The 20184-nt window shown below is 34.9% G+C and overlaps 1 protein-coding gene across 1 annotated transcript in view; it reads left to right on the plus strand.

The window, feature by feature from the left end:
• Positions 1-8386: 8386 nt before the first annotated feature.
• Positions 8387-20184, plus strand: part of LOC145270312 (N6-Methyl-AMP deaminase-like) — a 44355-nt gene continuing 32557 nt past the window's right edge. The window contains exons 1-3 of the mRNA XM_080125960.1: positions 8387-8956; positions 19790-19935; positions 20111-20171. Coding sequence (XP_079982086.1) covers positions 8894-8956; positions 19790-19935; positions 20111-20171 — 270 coding nt within the window. The 5' untranslated portion in view covers positions 8387-8893. The remainder of the gene's footprint in view (positions 8957-19789; positions 19936-20110; positions 20172-20184) is intronic.

The raw sequence follows: 20184 nt of genomic DNA on the forward strand, positions 1-20184 counted from the left end.
AGATAGTTGCTATAGTGATAATGACGATGATGATGATTCAGGGTCACTATTTAGAAATTACTAAATTCAATTATTATTTGTTTTAAAATGGATTCTGGTTTGAGTGAGATATAGGTGGCAGTCGCGTCGAGCCATGATAGAAATTAAAAATGCTATAAATGAAAAATGGACGAAAATGGGTAAAACTGCAGTTTAGTGGCCTAAACATGATACGATGAAAAATTGTGTACAGGTGATAAATCGTAATAGAAGATATTACTCACAAAAGTGGCTACACTTCTGTTTAGCCTGTTAGGTGACAGGATCGGGAAGGAAAAAGAAGAAAAACTTAATTTTCTAGATGGGTTTCTTTATATGCAGTCATTTTCACATGAGAGGAATAGTGGCTATTAGGAGGACGAATTGGAGAGAACAAGCAGTCGAGTTTTTGACAGCCAATAGAGAGCATACACGTTGAGAATTGGTGTTGTGAATTGCGGCTTAAGTTATAGAGTTGTTTTGGGAGTGGAGTTAATGCTTTTCGGACACTCCCTAATAAAATAAATATTTCAACACAAGGTACTGAATAAACGAACTAACGACTTCGTAAAACTTGCAAGGAAAAGGTTTTTTGAAGTAAGGCAAGATGCCATTTAGATATAGCTGGGATAGAACTCGTCTGCCTTTGCCCGGTAGTTATTCCTAAGTGGGGACCGTCGATACCGATGTTGGTAGAGAGAGAGAGAGAGAGAAAGAGTGAGGAAACAGGTCCTCTCTCTTTGACGTCTCGTTGGAAAAAGGGAAGAGTTTTTCTTGTCCGGGACGGAAGCATAGTTCCTTAAGGGGGTAAGGAAGATCCCTGCGCTATGCCTCTGATTGGTCAGTATGTGCCATATCGCACAGTCAGGGGAGGCACTGACGCACAAGAAAAGAGTTCTATTTGTTTCTGCTACAGTTGGTATGAATTTTGACGTTGGTGAGAAAGAATTCTGGCGTTTTTTGTTTTTGTTTTTTGTTGACATATCTTGTTTTTGTTAAGAATCAATGAATAACAAATCTGTTTGAGTTAATATTAATTTAATATTACACTTGTAATATGATAATTAAACACACTTTAACTTTAAAATAAAATATGTATGGAATACGTTTGAAAGTCAAATTACAACGCAATATTAAGAAAATAAACAAATATTTATTTGTTTAAAATATTTCGGCAATATACTCCATCTTCAGAATTTTATACATGTTTTTTCTTTTTTGCTCATCATTATATTAAATCGAAGAAAAAAAACAGTTAGTAAAGAGTTTGCATGTTGGTCTAAAATGTATCAAATTCTGAAAATGGTTGGAAAGCCAAATTACAACGCAATATTAAGAAAATAAATAAACATTTATTTGTTTAAAATATTTCGGCAACATACTCCATCTTCAGAATTTTATACATTTTTTATTTTTTCTCATCATGATATTAAATTGAAGAAAACAAAGTTAGTAAAGAGTCTGCATGTTGGTCTAAAATGTATCAAATTCTGAAAATGGCTTATATCATCGAAATATTGATTATAAACAAATAAATGTTTATTTTCATAGCATTGCATTGTAATTTGGTTTTCAAACGTATTTCATACATATTTTATTTTAAAATTCAACCAACGCTTCTATCACAGAAAACACAACTGACTTACACTTTAACTTTTTTGTAGAACAAAAGAAATCTTTCTTGTAAAAAATATAACAGTTGTTTTATAATTTATTTTTTGTCACAAGATTTTTTTTTAATATAAAATTTTACATACGGTGCCTTTTATTTTATCTTGTTTTAAATATTGTTTCAACATAATAATAGCTTTTGTCTTGTTGATTGTCGTGTTTCAACATAATAATAGCTTTTGTCTTGTTGATTGTCGTGTTTCAACATAAAAATAGCTTTTGTCTTGTTGATTGTCGTGTTTCAACATAAAAATAGCTTTTGTCTTGTTGATTGTCGTGTTTCAACATAATAATAGCTTTTGTCTTGTTGATTGTCGTGTTTCAACATAAAAATAGCTTTTGTCTTGTTGATTGTCGTGTTTCAACATAAAAATAGCTTTTGTCTTGTTGATTGTCGTGTTTCAACATAATAATAGCTTTTGTCTTGTTGATTGTCGTGTTTCAACATAAAAATAGCTTTTGTCTTGTTGATTGTCGTGTTTCAACATAATAATAGCTTTTGTCTTGTTGATTGTCGTGTTTCAACATAATAATAGCTTTTGTCTTGTTGATTGTCGTGTTTCAACATAATAATAGCTTTTGTCTTGTTGATTGTCGTGTTTCAACATAAAAATAGCTTTTGTCTTGTTGATTGTCGTGTTTCAACATAAAAATAGCTTTTGTCTTGTTGATTGCAGTCAATTGCTCGTCTTGTGCTGTTCTACGAGGTCCACCCTTCCAGGCTTTGCTTTCTCCTTTTGAAAAGGGATTAGTTTATTGCTAATTACCTGAGGCGCCTTTACCAGGGAATATCAACAAGCTGTCCAGGCATTTTTTGCAGGCCAGAGTGCTCTTCCTGTAGAGCGCTGACTTTTCCATTCACTGTTCTGACCCTTGTGTCACATCATCCCGCTGTAGGAAGGAGATAAATAAGATAAACAGTCGGAAGATGTCAATGAAATATTCGTTTTAACATGGGTCATGAACTGTACCAGTACTATCAAGTCTTACCTATAAAATTATGAACTTCAGTTATCGTTCTTTCTTAGCTAGCCATTTTCTCGACTTGTTTATAAAGATGACGACTATATTTTTCCAGACGAGTTATCATTTCACCATGTCAAGTGTACAATGAAACATGCTTTAACTTATTTTTATTATTATTTATTTATTAAAATATTGTTTAAATAAAAAAAAAAATAACTTGATTCGGAGTAACGCTGAAATCCATTTCACTCTAAATAATTAACAGGACTTAAATATAAATTTATGATAAATAAAAATAAAACAGATTTTTACAATAACCCCATGAAAAACAATCCAATTGTTTACATGTTTATTAATTAGAAAATGTATTTATCTCCCTTACAAATATTTTGTTGTATCAGATTGACAAGAAAGTTCTGGCGGTTTTTATCTTTTGATTTCAAATGAACATACCTCGACTCAAACAAAAATTATTTCATCGAAATAAACACCATCAGAACCAACACACTTTTGCCAATGCAAAACAAGTGTATTTATGCTAATAACATAAAAATCTTGTGTCCTGGTGGTGATGAATTTGCTCAAGGCGTTTTTGATATCACTTAGGTTTTTGAAGCATTTCTCACGCAGAAAGTTGTCAAGATGTTTGAAAAAGTGGTAGTCAGTAGATGAGAGATCTCGAGAGTATGACGGATGAGGCAAAGTTTTGTAGCCCAATTCGTTCAACTTCTGCAGGGTCGGTTTAGCGAGGTGCAGTCGGGCATTGTCGTGGAAAATAATTGGGCCTTTTCTGTTGACTAATGCTGGGTGTTTGTGTACAAGTTTCTAATGCATTTCATCCATTTGTTGACAGTACCTCACTGCCACAATGGTTTTGCCTGCAAAAAAAAAAAAAAAACTGTGATGGATGAGACCGGTCACACGCCACCAAACAGTCAGCATTGCCTTCTTTTGGTGCAACAATAATAAAATTTTTCTATTATATATATATATATATATATATATATATATATATATATATATAATTATTTCCACAGCCCAAAGAACGCCGCAACCAACAAGAGCCACGCCAGCCAACGGACCGGAAGTCTAAGACTTGAGTTTCGCCCTCATTTGGGCTCATCAGTCAGACATATCTGCACCCAGGATTTGAAACCCAAGCATCCTGCATTCTTTGGGCTGTGGAAATAATAATATATAATCTCTCACATTCTGAATATATATATATATATATATATATATATATATATATATATATATATATATATATATATATATATATAGTAGAAACATTTTATCATTGGGAATTAATTCAAATTTTCAATAAAACAAAAAACATTATAAACCTGTAAAGAAAGTATACAAAATTTTTCATTATCCGACAAGAAGTACAAATAAGCTTGAAACATCTTATTCTACAGAGTTTCAAAAAATGGCAATTCTTCTCATCAGAGGAAACAGGTTTGCAAAATATACAATAAATTTTGCAGGTTAAAGCATTAAAAAAAACGTACAAATATGAATTGAATCATATTTGAATAAAAAAGCTTTTCACAGTAAGAGTTTATAAAGATTCATAATGATTATGAAAACAGAAACAAGGAAAACGTTGAATTAAAAAAATGGTAAAAATCCATTGAATAAGGAGTTGAAACCTAGGAAGAACAGAATAAATCCAAATAAGTACATTAAATATAATTTTAGTAATTCAATAAATTTAAAATTTATGACGTGAAATGGTTAAATTTCAAATTAAAAACTTTTATTATTATAAGTAAGACAAAGAATACATTTGAAATATTATATCTCCTTATCCTATAGGATTTTGATGTCTATCATCTCTTCAAAGGAGAAAATATTAGCCAATAATTATAATGGTTTACATCTTATTTGCTAAAACCAGTAAGACATGGAAAATTACAATTAAAAAGATTTTTTAAGCATTTAAATATCATAGAGTAAGTGAAGTTTATGAAAAGGATATAGAAATTCACATCCAAATTGCATGGTAAAATCTGAAGTAAAGGTCTTTGGTAGCAGTGAGGTAATGGGATCCAATCTGTATTTTGAGTAATCCACGGCACAAGGTAACAGTCCGAAGTATAAATATATATAAATATATATAGAAGTATATATATATATATATATATATATATATATATATATATATATATATATATATATATATATATACATCAAAGGATGAGAGTTCATATAGAAACGTTGTTTTAATTTGAATAAAATAAAATATGCATCAAGTGCGCTTGAAACCACAACGTAGTATTAGGAAAATAAACAAGTATTTTACTTGTTTGAAATTTATCACAAATATATTTCAGAGGTATCTTCATCTTCAGTGTGTTGTTTCTTTTTTCTTTCTTTTCTTTTTCCTTGCCATGTTGTAAATTTGGAGAAGGATGTTTCTAAAGAGCCGCGCGCTGTTTCTAGCGGTTGTATTTTGAAATGTTTGAACTGTGCGTGAAATGACCAATTAATTAGACTCGTCTCTGTTGCTAATATGTCACTGTCATGCAAAAGTGCTGACTAAAGATTACAAGACGCCTCTCCAACAACCGATATCCATGATAAATAAGAACATTCACAGGCAATATGAATTGGAACAAATATGGTGAGGATACTGCGAAGGCTGCTGCAAAGGAGGTGGGTTCCCTTTATCTAGAGGACTACTCACATCTGAGTATCCTGTACCTCTACAAGGCCACCATTCACCCATGCATGGAGAATTGCCAACATACTAATAAAGATGTATCACACAAAATTGTTTCAAGGTATGATGAGACTTTAATCCAGAGCAGACATAAGTTTACTTTTCAGTGACCAAAATGGAAATGTTGAAACTCGTTTCTGCACGACTCATTCTACGTGTGGATCCACAAATATTTTGGATCAGAGGGTTTTCTGAATTGATTCGAAACGGCCCTTTTGGAGCCGCGTCAATAAACAGTTGAGCCAAAATCCATGACATATCTAAGGTTTAAATCGCCTCAGCTCCCACCACCATCACCCTCCGCTCCTCTGTTAGGCTTTTGGGCTGCTTTTATCTCAACTCATACGTACACAGTCATAAGCATATGCACACACCCTATTCAACCTTGATGGAGTTCAAAACCGGCTTCAAAACCTAATAGGTGATGCCATTTTCTCTTCCCTTCAACCTCTTTCCCATAGAAGAGACGTTGTGAGCCTGTCTCTGCTCTATTGTTATTTTCATGGCAAGTACTCGACTGAACTTCAACCTATGGTCCCCCCTTCCCAAACTTTCACAAAAGACAGTACAACCATTATATATGATTTCCCCCACTCTCTGTGCCTAAATCTAAACACAGATTCCATGTAAAAAGCTTCTTTCCCAGAACTGCCCGCTTGTGAAACATTGTTCTGCTGGCTTGTTTCCCAGTTGAATGCAACATAGTAGCCTTCAAATGCAATGTAAACAAGTTCTTGATGAGCCGTCCTCATAAATAATCAAATTCTACCCAATTTACATCATTAACGATTACTACACTACTATCTTACAGTCATTAACTCCTATCCTCGAGTGGCCTTGGGGCCTTGATAAATGGTGAATCCCTCCCCGCGAAAAAAAACATAGACATTAATGAACATACAACTTATTAACTCTTTCACATTATCATATGCTCATTAAAAAAAATGTATAAAATTATTCTCATGTCCGCAATATCATAAAAAACTTAGACATTTCCAAGGCGTGAGAGTCTGATCTCATCCCTGCTATACTAATTAAGAAATGCATAGCTGAGCTAGCCTCCATACTTTCCAAACTCTACAATAAATGCCTTGCTGAATCTTGCTTCCCTAATAGCTGGAAGATGGTCTCTGTGATACCAGTGTACAAGAATTCTTGTGAAAGGACTGACCCTCTCAATTATCGCCCTATCAGTCTCCTCCCTGTTTTTGCTAAAATCTTTGTTAATCAAGCATTAGTCCACCACCTCGCAAAGTCAAATCTTCTCTCTGACAAACAGTATGGATTTAGGCAATGTCGTTCTACCGCAGATATTTTAACAGTCATCTCTGAACGCATATACAATGTACTGGATAAGGTGGGCAAAGCCAGGGATGTAGCCCTTGATATATCCAAAGCCTTTGATAAAGTCTGGCATGAAGCGCTGCTAATGAAAATTAAATCGTACAGTATAACTGAACATATACTAAATATAATTAGATCCTTCTTAGACGATAGAACCATTCAGGTTGTCATTGATGGATGCACATCCAAACAGCAGAAGATTAATGCAGGAGTGCCTCAAGGGTCGATCCTTGGACCACTGTTATTCCTGATATTCAAAAACGACCTTCCTGATAATATTGTGTCCGAAATGGGTATATTTGCTGATAATGCAACGATTATAACATGCATGAGGGAAAAATGGATGTCCATAAATCTAAGACAATGGCAGAATCGTTAGAAAATGGCCTCCAGACTATAGTGGTATGGGGCCATAAATGAATGGTAAGATTTAATGCTAGTAAGACTAAGTTGCTCTCCTTTAATAATTACTAGACACATCTCCAACCAACAAATATTCACAACAAATAACACTCTACCTAAGAATCCTTCCTTTAAACTCCTCGGCCTAACATTCACAGGAAATATGAACTCGAACAAATACATTGAAGACATTGCGAAAGCAGCTGCAAAGAAGGTGGGTTCCCTCTATCGAGCTAGAAGACTACTTAAACCTGAGAATATCCTGTCCCTCTGCAAGGCCGCCATTCGCCCATGTATAGAGTATTGTTGCCACATCTGGGTTGGTGCATCTACCACTAGTCTCTCCCTCTTGAATAGTGTCCAAAAATTCCACTTCATCAACTAAGCTCCAACCCCTGTCCCATCGCCACAATGTTGCATCTCTGGGCCTGTTTTACAAATATTTTAATAGAATGTGTTCTGAGGAACTTGTTGCACTTATACCTCCCCTCAACCCACTTAGCAATAAAATCTCATCCCTTCACTGTTGAGGCTCCTAAATGCCAGAAAGCTTTCTACTCTAATAGTTTTTCCTCTTGAACAGCTAGACTTTGGAATTCCCTTCCTACTACCTGCTTCCTTGACTGTACTGATATGCAGAAGTTTAAATGTAACATAAGCCAACATCTTGTTAATCTTTCTAAGCATGGTCTCAAATAGTAGCCCTTAACGTCCATGTGGCGATTGTCTTGAGTAAAAAAAAAAAAGAAAATTACTCATTGAAATACTCCTAACTTTTCTCACTGAATTTTCTTCAATGAAAATAAAAGAACATTGACTCTTATTAATAATTTTTAATCAAATATAATTTGCCTAATTGAGTGAAAAAGTTTTGATTATGATTTTCAGACCCGTGAATAATTCACGGCACTTAAATTATCAACTCAGATTTCTTCAATATCTCAACTAATGAATCCCCTTGTTTTACAAGGATTTCAAAATCATTAACCAACATTTTAGGTTTTTCTTATCGATTTTAAACATATAAAAATAATTTCTTTTATGAATTTATACCTTTGAACTCATTATTTTGCTTGTATTTATCATATAACATTTCTGTTCATCACATAAAATTTCAAGTACAAACCTAAGAACAGTTTTCACTAAAAAAATGTCTCCCTAAAATCGGCTCATCCCATAAATTGGGATTCCTAAAAAGGATAGCATCTAAATATACAAAAAAAAAAAAAAAAAAAAAAAAATGAAAACAATATGGTTGGTTCACAGACTCACAAGCAGACGAGAAGAGCAAATAACTCATGATTAAAGTTATCTAGTTATCTCCCCTGATTCTTACCTTTATCAATAACATCGTATTTGCTTGACGCTCTAAAATGAATTTCACTTTAAATCAGTGTATATATTAAAAAAAAACTTCTTAATTTTTCATTTTAGTTTTAAGTAAAATTAGGCACTAGTGCAGTTTAACGTCCACAAGCAAATTATTATTTTTTTCATGTTAGGAGAGTTTCGTCCGCACAACATAAAGAGTTAACCCCCCCCCTATTAAGAATAGCTTTCTAAATTGGTTTGTGAACGTTAAACTGCAGAGGTGCATAAAATGCAATGAATCTTATTTGAAGTGGTGACTCATTAGTTGGAAGAAAGTCATCGTGTCCGTCATTATTAGATTGAACTTCGACCTTCTTCTTATCAGTGTCCAGTGTTGGTGGCCATTTTTTTAAAACTAAACTCGGTCAGTAAGACAAAATACAAAAAAAAAAAATGGATTATTTCTCGCGTTCGCAAGAAAATATCGAAACTTTTTGTTTGAAACTGCCGAAAATCGTAAGTTTATTTTTCTTATTATTCTATTTTTAACAATACTCGACCCCCCCCCCACTTAGAATCGAGCCGAAAGATAAAAAAAATCTTGACTAAGAACGATGTTCGAAAATTGGGAACATTTTTTATGCCTGCCTCTGGCCGCCACCAATCACAATCATTTGTTTTGCGTAACTCAAATTAACAAATAAGTCGCAACCAGAGCTTTTATTTTAAATATAGTTTTCAAGTGTAATTCAATTTTTACGGTATTTTTTGTTTTTGAAATTGTTAGGTGAAAGTACAGAATAGTTAACACAGCCCCCTCCCTATGTTAAGAATGGCTTTCTAAATAATAACGTTATTATATTTCAGCACAATTCGTATTCTGCATAAATACCTCATTTTTTTTTTGGTAAAACTATACAAACACCGTGACAGCGAATTAACCCTAACCCTAACCCTAACCCTAATCCTAACCCTAACGCTAACGCTGTCACGGTGTTTGTATAATAATACCTTTTTTTTAATAGAGATTCGTCTGCCATCAATAAAAAAAATGCAATTTGGTGCTTACTTTTTATGCCCCCCCCCCTCAAATATTGACAAGCGATGAAATATTTTTATTTTCATTTCACAAAATTAACTTTTCAAAATAGAATTTAACGATTTTAACCAAATTAAAAACTCATCACTTGTCTAATGCAACTAACGATTTGATATTTTTTTTTTACGACCAAGCGTAGTTTTGTCTCCAAAAAGACATCTTTTGTTCTTTTTTTTTGGGGGGGGGGGCTAATATGAAAAGAAGTTTTAAAAAATAATAAAAATTTATCATTTTAGATTGGGGGATCACTTTCCTATATAAATTTAACGTAAAATGAGCATCCACTTCCTGGCCACGTAGCTGTCAACGAGACATGTAATGTTTTCAAGTTTGGTGACGATGGGGGGGGGGGGGGTAATAAGTGCCAAACTAAAAATTGACGCAGTCTAAAAAGATTTCTCTTTCATTGGCCGAAGAGAGCAAAGATTAAGTATAATATCAAAACAAATACTACACTTTATTTATTTAGTATTTAGTAATTATATTTTGAAAAGAAAAAGAAATGCCGAAAAGAAAAATAAATGCTTATCCAGTTTTACCCCAATATTAAAAAAATATGGTTGCATAAAAACTTTATTATGTACTTACTTGTTAGAGTTTAAAAAATGGTAAATTTTTACCTGGTTTCAACCGTAACATTTTTTTTTTAAAAAGACAACTTACCTAGGTTTTCGGGTAAAACAGTCTTACTAAATGTCCGGTTTGGGCACCAAATCAGAATTTCTAATAGAAAGTAGATCATACTCTAACACTTTATCCTAATCCTAAACCTACTAAACCATATCTAACCATACATTCCTAAACCTACTAAACCATATCTAACCATACATTGCTAAACTTACAAAACTATATCTAACCATACATCAACTCGACTCTCTCGATCCAATACTGTAGCAAATTTAACTGCTTCCACTGCATGAATTTTACGTATACCCTCTCTCAGTATAAATGAAAATGGACGGCATAATAATGCCCTTTTTAAACCACACTTGAGGAGTGAAAATCTTCTGTAGAAGCTAACCTAAATGCCCGATTTTTCCAGGAGATATTAACCTAAATAACCAATAAATATTAACTACCCATGCGGGGTCGCAGAAATACCTGGATTAGGACCCAGGCGCGGGGCGAACCCCCTCGGAGCTGATGGACCCGTAGGTCTTCCCAGGCCATCCGTCTAGGAGAAGGAAAACTCTGAAACTAAACCTAGGGGAGGGAGGTCTCTTCAGTCCTGGACGACAACCTTCCTAGAGCTGGTGACTCAAACAAATCACCGGTTGGCAAACCTAAACTGCTTAAGGAGGAGATAGACTCTGTCTATCGCTCGGCTTTCATACTCCTTCTTTGCCTATTGGCCAGGCGTAGAGGTACTATCACAGGGACTCGCTTGAATCACCCAGTGGTTGACCTTGTTTCCTGACTAGGGTAATGAACGCCGCTTTTCCCCACTCCTGCCACATCCCATCCCCCTTAACTGGACACAGTGGGGTGCTTCAGTGCCATATATGTCAGTGCAGTTGGACTGGGCTGGCTTTGCCTAATGGATTGAGGGTACCGGATTGACAGTTCCTGGCTGCTGTTTCCGACTGATAGTACAGGAGCCCTAACTCTTTGGTAGCGCTTAGAGCGGCTGCTCCATCAACAGTTGTAAAATATCGGGATGTTTGTAGTGCCATGTCGCGCATGGAAAGGGACCCTGCACTCATCCCCGGTGGGCTTTCCTGAGGCCACAATCCTGTGGGTGAGGACAGCTGATGGTCTACTTGTATTGCATGTCTGGTATTCTGCACAACTACTTGTCCAGCACCCCCTCACTCATCCACCCTAACTGAAACTTTTAAATAAAATAAAATGAAATGACAGCTCAAGCAAAAGTTACGTTTAAACCAGGACCAAACTCAAAGAAAACCAACCTGCCTCCTCCCTTGAGGCTTGCATTTACTAATATCCGAGGGCTTAGAACTAACTTAGATGATGTTGAGTCATTTCTCCTTGTAAACACCCCGGATATCTTAGCATTAAGTGAAACTAACCTTCACTCCTCCATACCCTCTAACCACTTTAACATGCCTGGTTATCTCCCACTCTACCGTAAGGACTCGGACAGACATATGCATGGACTTGGAGTCTATATTCGAAACACCCTCCCCCTAACTAGAGAAATAAAACTAGAATCAGAGGGCCAGGCCTTTATGTGCTTCAGACTAAATATGCAACACAATATTAGCTACTTATATTTTCTCTACCGCTCTCCCTCAAACCAAGACTGTACCCTAATAAACAAAGTCTCAGACAGCATAGATATAGCACTCTCCCTCGATACTAGCGCACAAATACATGTATTTGGTGACTTCAATGTCCACCACAGTAACTGGCTAGGATTCTCAAATCACACAGACGTAGCTGGTAGCGTCACATATAGCTTCTCTATATCTCATTCCCTATCTCAGATGGTTACATTTCCGACACGTTTCCCAGACCAGCACGATCAACATGCCTCACTTCTAGATCTCTTTCTGACAACAGTTCCCAATGACTGTACAACAAATGCCCATAGCCCACTCGGGAATGCTGATCACGCTGTGATAATGGTAGAAATCAGCCTAAATTCTCGCCCTAAAACTGAAGACCCACTACTCAAAACAACGAGGTATTACAAAAAGGCTGATTGGGAAGCCATCAGGGAGCTCATCAGAGATGCCCCATGGCAAAATATCTTTACTCTTCCAGCGGAACAGTGTGCAAATGAGACAACTGAATGGTTCAAAACTGCTATTGAAGCACATGTTCCCGCACGGAAATACTATAGCAAGCCCCACTCCCCCCAATGGTTTACTTCTGCTTGTGCAGCTGCCATTTGTCAAAGGCAGCATGCGTTCCGCAGATTCAACCGACATAAGTCCAGCTCAAATAAACAGAAGTTTATAGAAGCTAGAAATAATTGTAAGAGAGTGATAGACACAGCTAAGTCAGATTACTCTGAAACCACCAGAAAGCGCATCGAAGCACAGAAATTAGGAACCCGGGATTTTTGGAAAATCTACAACAGCGTAGTTAATAATGGACAGTCAATTATTCCCCCACTAACAAACAATCATGAGGTTGCTTGCACGGCAACTGACAAGGCTAATCTGCTTGCCAGTCGGTTTGCCTCAAACTCCACACTGAACTCGGTACACCACTCACTCCCTGATTTTCCTCTGCGAACAGACGCCACACTTGACGACTTGAAAATCACCCCTTCTCAGGTACATGCTATTATAAAAAACCTAGACACCTCTAAAGCATGTGGACCAGATCTCATCCCGGCTGTGCTATTAAAAAAATGCTCTGCCGAGGTTGCTCCAGTTCTGTCCAAACTTTACAATAAATGCCTTAACGAATCTTGTTTTCCCGACTGCTGGAAAACCGGCTCTGTGGTACCAGTCTTCAAGAATTCTGGTGAAAGAACTGACCCACTAAATTATCGCCCCATTAGCCTCCTCCCGCTTTTCGCCAAAATATTTGAGTCCTTAGTTAATAAAGCCCTAGTCCAGCACCTAACAGCTGCTAAACTCTTGACTGACAAACAATATGGATTCAGGCAAGCCCGTTCAACAGCAGATATCTTAACTGTAGTTTCTGAACGTATATACCGTTCATTGGATAAAACAGGGGAGGGTAGAGCGGTGGCCCTTGATATATCTAAGGCTTTTGACAGGGTATGGCACGATGGTCTTCTAAGGAAAATTAGATCATATGGAATCACTGGAAGAATTCATAACGTAATTAAATCCTTCTTAAGTAATAGAAAAATCAAAGTTGTCCTCGACGGACGTACATCCAAACAATATGACATAAATGCGGGAGTGCCTCAGGGGTCTATCCTTGGACCTCTATTGTTCCTGATATTCATAAACGACCTCCCTGATAATATTGTTTCGGAGATGGGTATATTTGCCGATGACACCACTCTCTATAACAGATATGAGGGGAAAACAAATGAACACATATCCAAGAAAATGGCAGAAACACTAGCGGATGACCTCCAATCCGTAGTGGAATGGGGACAAAAATGGTTGGTCTCATTCAATGCTGCTAAGACTAAGCTTGTTTCCTTCAATAACTACAAGAAACCTTCTCTACCACCAATAGCAATGGCCAAGAACACATTGCCTGAAAGTACTTCTTTTAAACTCCTCGGCCTAACGTTTACAGGGAATATGAACTGGAATAGATACATTGAGAGCATTGCCAAGGCTGCTGCAAGGAAGGTTGGCTCCCTCTACCGTGCTAGAAAACTACTTACGCCTGCCAGTATCCTATACCTTTATAAGGCAACCATTCGCCCATGTATGGAGTACTGTTGTCACATCTGGGCTGGTGCATCTGCTGCTTGTCTCTCGCTCCTGGACAGGGTTCAAAAAAGAGTCGCAAACCTGATAGGTCCTGAACTGTCATCTGGGCTTCAACCTCTGTCCCATCGACGAGATGTTGCATCCCTCTGCCTGTTCTACAAATACTTTAATGGTGAATGCTCTGACGAACTGCAAACACTTGTACCTCCCCGACGTAACTACCCCCGACAAACCCGACAAGCTACTAAGTCTCATCCCTTTACAGTGGAGATCCCTAGGTGCAAGAAAGCCTTTTACTCCAATAGTTTCTTCCCCAGAACTGCGGGTCTTTGGAACTCCCTTCCGGGATTCTGCTTTCCCAACTGCAATGATATGCAGAAGTTCAAGTGTAATGTTAACAAACATCTTTCTACTCTTCTCCCTTCATAATGACCCCGCTAATTAATTCCCTAATAGTAGCCCCCTGCTTCAAAGTGGCACTGTGCCTTGTTTGGGGTGAAAATTGAATAAAAAAAAAATAAATAAATAAAAAAAAAAAAAAAAAAAACTATACAAACACCGTGACAGCGAATTAACCCTACCCCTAACCCTAACCCTTACCCCTAACCCTAACCCTAAACCTAACCCTAACCCTAACCCTAAACCTAACCCTAAACCCTAACCCTAACCCTAATCCTAACCCTAACCCTAACGCTGTCACGGTGTTTGTATAATAATACCGGTTTTCGGGTATGCTGAAAACGAATATCGCATTTAATTTTTCCGCAAATAAGTAGTTTTCCGGTTATTAAACAATGTCATTTCTTATATTATGTTAGATATTTATCTCACTTGTTTTTGCTCCGAGACGATTGCAAAATAAACACAACAAAAGCCTACCTTAAAATTCAATACAAGTTTTATTAGATCCTCTGTTGCAAAAAAGGAATGCCTATTTTTGCCTCTGTAAAAACCTCAAAAGGTGATAGTCCTTCATTTTCAATAGGAAGTAGTAGCTGGTTCCTTTGTCTTTGAAGATATGAGTTTGCAGCCATTAAACGGGTTAATATGATGCCGTAAAAAAAAATCAGTCATTGCACAGAGAGGATAGTGCAGAAGTTCATGATAAATGCTCATGTCAGGTTGGCAATTAAAACCAAAAAGGAAGTCTCTAGTGGGCTTAAATAATTATGTGCCTAATTATTTAGGCTCGAAATAAAAAGTCTCAAAGGGACGAAAGTTGAATGCTCCATTATGCCTCACACGGATGGTGAGTTTCAAACATCCTTCTTGTACGGCTTGCTAGACCAAACTGAAAAAAAAATGCATGCAATACAAAAACCCAGCAAAACGTTCTGTGGTAAACACAACCGATTTGATTAGTCCAAAACAAATACAATGAGAGGCATGATGTAATTGTCAAATTTCTAACAATTATTGCTGGTGGGCATCTTGGTACATGCAAGTGTGTGTGTAGTTTCTTGGGACTCGTGTGTATCAAGATGGCCACTGGCAATAATTGTTAGAAATGACATTGCTTAATATCTGGAAAACTACTTATTTGCAAAAAAATTTAAATGCGATATTCGTTTTCAGCATACCCGTAAACCTAGCTAAGTTGTCTTTTTAAAGGAAAATGTTAAGGTGGAAACCAGGTAAAAACTTACTAAAAATAAGAGCTGTACACCAAAATTTGCACAAATTCATCCAGTATTTTTGTTTTCATAAAATAACATTCAATTTGTAGCCAGTATTATTATTATGACTGTTTTGAATTTGAATTATGTCCCTTGACTGTTGAGCTTAATGTAAGCAGAAAATGACAGAGTAGATATTTTGGTGCACAACCTTTTTCAAACCTAAGAGGTAAGTCCCAACATGGCCTTGTCTGTCTGTCTGAGGGATCGTCTCTACCAAACTACTCTATCAGTTTGTGTCTACAGATTTAAAACTTGACATGGGTATTTGGATCTATGGAATGAATTAGATTTTGTTTTCAGTCAGAAAAAAGAGCTGATAAGAAGTTAAAATTGAAAAAATTGTAAGTTGTAGGGATTCACAAAGAAAGTAATAAACTCCCAACCGGATGTTTACTCATCAGCTGTCACAGACAGTGTGTAAATGCATGACTATGCATAGGTTCGACGCATCCATTTGGTCAAAAAGAGGGGAAAAAAAATTAATTAGCCAATGGGAGAGGGGTGCAATAAAAATAAAATTTAACAACCAACGTGTTCGTGGGAGCTGGTAAGAAGAGATAAAAAAAACCCAGAATTTTTGTAAACGAGAGAGAATACAAACAAGACACCAAGAAAACAAGACACAAGTGCAGTCAAGCAAGAAGTCAACCCACTTTCACTGTTAAAAGCCTGTAAACACTCCTCTTTGTGACTGCTATTCAACCAACAAAAAGAAACAAGGAATAAGTACTCTTTATGAACATTCTCCTTTTTCTTTGTTTCTTCCAACGTCTTATTTTGTATTATTTTGAAAGGTGACGACACATAAAAATGAACTTTTTTTAAACACACACATTCAATTTAGTTTTTTTGTTGATGACAAAAGTTATTTAAACTTTAAATTTTTTTATTTTTATTTTTTACGTGGTGGTCACCACTTATCAAGGCCCAGAAGCCACTCGGGGAGAAGGGTTATTGCATGTGAAGTAATCAATGGGATAGTATCATAGTAATCATTAGTATTGGAGATTTGATAAAGTGTCTTACTTAAGGGGGCGGTTCATCAGGAATTTGTTTATGTTGGACTTGAAGACATCCAAGTTGTAGTCAGGTGGGAAACAGGCAAACGGAAGAGAGTTCCACAGGCATGCACTTCTAAGAAAGAAGCTTTGTTCATGGAATCTACGTTTTGATTTAGGCACAGATAAAGAGTAGGGAAAATTATTAACAGTGGTTTCAGCTAGACGGGTGTTTATCGTGAAAGATTGGCGAGGGGGGGGGACCAGAGTTCATAGTTTGTCTTGTGTTAAATGGAGTTTCTATTTCATGCTTTTTTATGTTGTAATACACAAAACAAGTTATAGTCGGCTTGATGGGTATCCTCCACACATGCACAAATATACATTTATACGTTTTACCATGCTAATTTGAAAGTTTTGATATCTATGTGTACTTAGATTATATGGTAGCAAATACTAATGGAAAGCTAAATGTTTTGGTTTCGATTCTAGTTGATGCCACCCAAAGCATATTTTTTTAAAAACTTTTGAAATTACTACTTGGGTACAATATAGGTAGGACACTAATTTTCGACACCCATAACAAAGCATACAAGTAAAGACTAGTAAAAATAAATTAATTCACTGTAATTTTTCTCTCTTTTGAGATCAGGTTTCAAATCACATATAAATATTTATTTTACACTCCATAAAACTGACAAAATTTGATTTTAAGATTGCAGAAAATTAAAAACTTTAAAAAATGAGAAAAATATAATGGAAGCGATTTTTCAATATATATGAAAAAAAAAAAAAAAACGGGCCACAGAAAAGATGAAAAAATATAGGGAATTCATATTATGATAAACATATAGATGTGTATGTCCAGAAAAAATGTCACGTTTGAGCAGACAACAGCTAAAACGATTAGAACCATCCTCCCATAGAAAAACAAATTTTAAAAATTCTTTTCATCATTATCAATCGTCTCATAATATTCTTCATCATTTAACTGAAAAACAATAATTGTAACTCTTTAATAAAAACATAAAAAAGGAAAACGATCGCTTTGAAGAATTTTTTATTTAAAAAAATGGAAGAATATTTCCACAAAAAAAAATTGACAAATCTCCCCACAAAAAAATGGAGAAAGGAAATATCTCCGAAAAAAAAAAAAAAATGGAGAAATATCTCAAAAAAAAAAAAAAAAAATGAAGAAATATCTCAAAAAAAAATGGAGAAATATCTCCACAAAATTTGCTCAAAATTCCTCAAGGAAATTAAATAAAATTCAAAATCGTTTTTCAAAGTTGCATAGTTTAAACAAAATAAAATTTTATTCATTTCTTTCAATAAAATTACCTGTGATTTGTCAGCTTTTTTTTTTTTTTGGGTTTTTAAGTTCTTTGTTAGTGTAAACATATCAGATTTTGTTTTATCAAAATGTAGGAAATGTTTGAAGAATTCAAGAATGTAAAGTTTTTGGATGCCAAAATAATCCTGCAAAACATATTTGACAAATTTCAATTGTTTTGCTTTTTATACTAAGCATGGTGAAAAAAAATTAAAAACAAATGTCTACATTTCTTAAATTTTGTTTTTCAATAAAATGCGTATTATTTTTGGCAGGTTTTAGAAATTTTTGTGAGTTTTTTTTTTCTTTTTTTTGTTTTTTTTTTTTGCAGTTAGATTATCAATCTGAAAATTTTTTATTTTTTTATTTTAATAATTTATTTGTTTTTAACTCATACTCACCTCAAAGAAGGCACACCATTGCCACTAAGATGCAAAGGGCTACTGAAAATTAGGGACCATGCCTACAGGGACACTCTAAGTAGGGAGTTGAGCAGCAAGATATTTGTTTACATGACATTTAAACTTCTATATATTAGTACAGTCAAGTTTCTGAAAATAATTTGTGTTACATTAAGATTAACAAATGTGACCAAAAATATTGATTCAAAAATTTTTTACTTTTCAATTTTTTGTTTATTTATATTTTTTGTATTTATAACAGCACTGGTTATTTGACATAATTGTTAAAATGTTCACGAATAGGCATGAAGACTTGGGTTCAATCCTTGATCAAGTCATATCAAATACTAAAAAAAAAAATGGTACTTGATATCTCTTTGCTAAACACTCAGTATAATAAGCGGAAAAATTCAGGAAAATGAGTAGTGCCCTCCCCTCTGAAAACAGCATCTCGTGGTCGCGCTTGACTACTGTTGACTTGCTTACTCTTTTCTTCTTTTTATTTAATAAATTTTCTTAAAATTAATATTTAGAAAACAAATTAAATGTTTTTGGTAATGCATAGACACAATTGCCTAAAAAATAAATGGTTGCCGAGTTCTTAAAATGCAACCAATAAATTTTGTAAATGATTTTTATGACAAGAAATAACAATATTCCAACTGTCTAACAATTTTGAAATGATTCAATGGATTGTCAAGCATCAGTTAATAGTCAATTATTGAAGATGTGAAATCTGTAATTTGCCATATGCATTGAACCATTATTCACAGTCAATTGATGGTTCATGATGGAAATGTTTAACTGATGGATTTTGTTGTTCAATACAAAAAACGTTTGCTTAAGCAAAGCAAAATTTCCTTACAAACAATTATTTTTATAATTCATCAGTGGAGTAGAGATTTCTTTCAATTTCAGTTTTTACATAAAACTCAAAGTCAGCAGCCATTTTCTTTCCATGCCACTGTGTCTACACATCCCTTTTGTATTAAAAAAACAAACAAACAAACTGTACTTAACTCTGTAAGATCAAAGAATATAACTCATAGACAAAAATCTCCCTGAATATGAACTTTAAATCTCTCCAATGCCCCAATTTGGGAGATTTTGGGATACTTGGATAGTCTTAACTTAGTTGCCATTAGTTGCAGGTCTCTTCCATCAGGAATGTATCTAGAGGTCAAATTGAATGTATCAATTACAGAGGATTTATTTACAAAATATTTGACAAAACAAACATAGAAACCATCTGTATACGAAACAGAGTTAATTAAAAATTATCAATTATTAATGAATTTCAGTATAAAAACTTTTATCAGAATAACTAGATTCTACACTAAATAACCAGAAATAGGATGTTATGAATGAGGATGTGAAGCCGTTTCATGCAACGTAACCCCGTTCCTTTTTACTCTGTGAAAAAGAGTTAGTTCCCTTTGATTGTTAGTTGTATTGTCTTAACAAATTAATTCCTGTCTTTTTCTTTTCTCTTTCTAACATTTCAGGAACTTCATGCTCACATCAACTCCTCTGTTAGTGAAAAGACATTTCGTGAACTTCTGAGAACGAGAAATATTGGCAACACGCAGCTGACATCTCTTGAATCTTCAGTGTTTCGACCAAATGAAAAAATATTTGCATCTTTTGATGAGTAAATTTCATTTTTTTTTTGGGGGGGGGGGTTAATGAGTAATTTTGAGTTTTTATTTTTAAGTTTACATTTCATTTTTTTTTTTTTTTTGGTTGAGTAATTTTGAGTTTTTATTTATTTATTTTTTTTTTGGTTTACATTTTATTTAATTGGAATTTTTTTTCTTTTTTTTCAGTTGTTTTGACATTTTTCCATTGATCCATGATGTTACCAACAAAACAGAAGCAATATATAAGGTAGTTAGAAACA

Source organism: Euprymna scolopes, chromosome 4, assembly GCF_053919585.1.
Source record: "Euprymna scolopes isolate OS-2025 chromosome 4, ASM5391958v1, whole genome shotgun sequence".
NCBI lineage: Eukaryota > Metazoa > Mollusca > Cephalopoda > Sepiida > Sepiolidae > Euprymna > Euprymna scolopes.